The 3,516-nt window shown below is 35.8% G+C and overlaps 1 protein-coding gene across 1 annotated transcript in view; it reads left to right on the forward strand.

Moving 5' to 3' along the window:
• Positions 1-3,081, forward strand: part of LOC117123807 — a 12,948-nt gene extending 9,867 nt beyond the window's left edge. Inside the window, exon 2 of the mRNA XM_033269824.1 lies at positions 2,773-3,081. Coding sequence (XP_033125715.1) covers positions 2,773-2,988 — 216 coding nt within the window. The 3' untranslated portion in view covers positions 2,989-3,081. The remainder of the gene's footprint in view (positions 1-2,772) is intronic.
• Positions 3,082-3,516: the final 435 nt, after the last annotated feature.

Below are 3,516 nucleotides of genomic sequence, written 5' to 3' on the forward strand. Positions count from 1 at the left end.
TACCTAGTTTTCTACAAAGGGAAGTATCTGTCTCTTATACACATCTAGATGTGTATAAGAGACTTATTTAAAGGTATCATGTAGCTTTCAATGTTCTTATGGTGGCGGGACGGAATTCCAAAAGGTGGTTTGACGGAATTAAATAATAATTTTAGTTTAAAATTGTTTTAAATTTTCCAAAATTACTTTTTAAGCCAAAATCATAAATTAGACTTTTATAATCATAATATTGTTAAGAATTATGGAAATGGAATCGATGCAAACACTTTTAAAAACTAATTATACTTCATAATGGTGGTAGTACGGAATTCTTAATAAGTGGCGGGACGGAAAATAATAAAATGGGTTTTAAATTAATTTTAATTTGACAAAGTTATTTTTGAAAGCTAAATCATAAATTACATATGTAAAATCATATAATAGCAAAATGTAATGAAAATCAAATCATAGTAAAGCGTCTAGAAAAAATTTAATTTGTTTTAACTGGTGGCGGTACAGAATTTGACCCAATAAAAATGCATGTCACATTTTTGGCTCATGTTGTTTCCAAAGCCGGCATAGAGCCTAACCCTGCTAATCTTTAGAAGGTCAAACGTTGGCCTATTCCACGTAATGTCACCCAGGTCGGAGGTTTTGTGGGTCTTTGCTCATATTACAGGCGTTTCGTGAAAAACTTTGCCTCAATTGTTCGTCCTCTGCAACTACTACAGTATCACACAAAGGCGTACCTTTTGTTTGTCAGATGAGTGTGATCATGCTTTTAACATATTGAGAGAAAACTTGATAACCCACCAATTGCGGCGTATCCTGATTTTAATTTACAATTTAAACTTTTCACAGATGCTTCAGAATTTTCTATTGGCTCAAATTCAGGAGGGTAAGGAACGGGTTATCGTTTATGCCAGCATGCTCTCAGCAAAAGTGAAAGTGGTCTACTTATGATAGGGAGTTGTATGCTATTGTGTGGAGTGTCAGGCATTTTAAGCATTATTTGCGTGGTAACCATTCTTATTGTTACAGGCCACAAACCCTTGACAGGTTTACAGGGGTTACATATAGAAAATGATGTTCAGACAGACTTTAACCGCACACTGAAGGATCAACTGGCTAAACAGCTTTATGGTGAAGGCAAGGAGTGGGACACCTTACTCAGTCAAATTGAATTGCAGTACAATTCAATGGTTCATGAAACTACCGAATTCAGCCCATTTTACCTTGTCCATGGACGAGAACCAAGATTGACCAGTCAGGTGCTTTATGGCCCCAACACATTTCATCCCATTTCTACTACCCAAGAGTATGTTACCGATTTAGATAAGCGTATTACCAGAGCTAGGGATTTAGTGTCCAATAACATCGCTATCCAAAAACACAAACAACAACATTATCATGAAACAAAGATTTTGTGCATACCAAGTTGGTGAAAAAGTTTGGATTGATGATCCAGTTTAAATGTACGGAATAAATTGGCTCCTTGATGGCAGGGCCCATTTCAAGTTGTTAATGTGAGTGAGGATGTGTTGTCTACAAACTGCAAGTGGTTAATGGCAGAATATATCCTAGAAAGATACACTACAATCGCCTTAAGTCATACATTGAACCATCTGTTACCAAGCAGCCTGTTGTTAGGACAGACGTATCGCAGTTGAATGAGAAAGCTGTAGCACCCTTCAGTGTTACTAGAACAGGCAGAACAGTGAAGCCACCTTCCAGATTCCTGGAATAACTGCGAATGTACAGTATATGTAAACACTTACACACATATTACATGAATTTACAATTAACACACACACAACCAAAAACCACCAGGTGTCAATGAGACATGTCTGGTGCATGCGCAGGCAAACTTGCGTATCGACGCGTACATAATTTTTGTACGCATGTGGTTATAGGAGCTAGGATTTGTTTTTTCTGGTTTTAGTGTTAGTGGCATGAGGGTCTTTTCTCCTTTACTTGATTATGGGGAATTGAATACGTCCATGCGTACGTAATGTTTTTAAAGCATGTTGTTTATAGAAGTTAGGATTTGTTTTGGTTCTAGTTTTAGCTGGTATTTGGGTCATTCCTGCTTGCGCAGCTTGCGTGATTGAATATATAATTGTGATAGACTTGTCAATAATTTCACTGTTTCTGGTAGTTCAAACTCTCTTTCATCACTTGTGGTCTACTACAAGTTCCATGGATTATTGTATGCAGAAATTTTTTTAAATTTTTTTGGACGAGATGATTGTTTTCTGTTTTATTATTATTAATATGTAGTACCGTACGCAATTCGTATGCTACGTGAATGATTTGAAAGAGGTTGTACTGTACACTCCTCGTATATGCTACACAGGGAGAGATTCTGTCTTTATTTGGTTTGCACCATAAGCTATTCGTAGGCTGCATTACTGAATGCTTTTTTTTTTTGAGATATTTTGTGGAAGATTTTTTTTTTGCACCATACATTATCCGTTTGCTGTTGCGTTGACTATTTATTTGTGTTTGTTTTTTTGCACCGCTAGTCATATGCTGCGCTATTGAATGATTTCTTTGGAATTGTTTGCACCGTTCGTATACTGTACTATTGATTATATGGAGATGATTACTGTACGCTTTCGTATGCTACAGTGATGGTAGATTTTTTTTTTTTTTGGCACTGTACGGTATTCGTATGCTGGTGTGTTGCATTTGTGACATTTTCGTATATGCAATTCATATGCTACATGTTTTTCTTTTATTTGAGACAATTTATATTTTTTTTTTGTATCATACACCATTTCTATGGTACAGTACATGGATACTGAGCAGTTACTTCCTTCACCGTATGCCATTCATATGCTGGAGTTATGTCAACAGTCACAGAGTCATCTAGAATCTCATCGACGATGGAATTTAACCAATACTCAATCTCATCAGTGGAATCTACTTGGAGTCATCAATATTAAGGCATGTGAACTTCATCTATCAATCTTCAGATGTTCAACCAATGGAACCATTGTTTTCTGATGTACTTCAACCACGAACTGATCACCTTGCCTGAGGATATTCTTTAATTGAGCGTTTTATTATTATATGAACTCTGTTTTAAATCATATTTTACTGAATTCATAATAACTGACACATGAACAACCAGCTAAGCAAAAGAATTTTAATTAATTTCATGAACACTCAAACTGTAATATACTGTAAATACCATAATAATGAGATTGCTTATAATAATATCAGTGCAGAATGTTATTTAATGTATTTCATTATGTACATTATAATACTATAATGCATCGATAGGCTTATGTATTTGTTATTATTTCTGCATACATATGAGAAGTGGGACACTTCTTGGAAAGAGGAGTAGTGTAAGCTTTCAACTTTAAGATATACATATTATGGGATGGTCCTGCGAAATAGTCTCGTGGGCCGATTTGATAGGAAGAGACTAGAGGGCGAGACGAGTCTTGGACGGCCGGTGTGAGCAAGCTGCGTCTTGTGGTCACGCATTAGACAAATAAACCCATTTATGATCAGCTTTTATAATAG

This window comes from Anneissia japonica, unplaced genomic scaffold, assembly GCF_011630105.1.
Source record: "Anneissia japonica isolate Jap-2015-1 unplaced genomic scaffold, ASM1163010v1 scaffold10197_len28240_cov123, whole genome shotgun sequence".
Lineage (NCBI taxonomy): Eukaryota > Metazoa > Echinodermata > Crinoidea > Comatulida > Comatulidae > Anneissia > Anneissia japonica.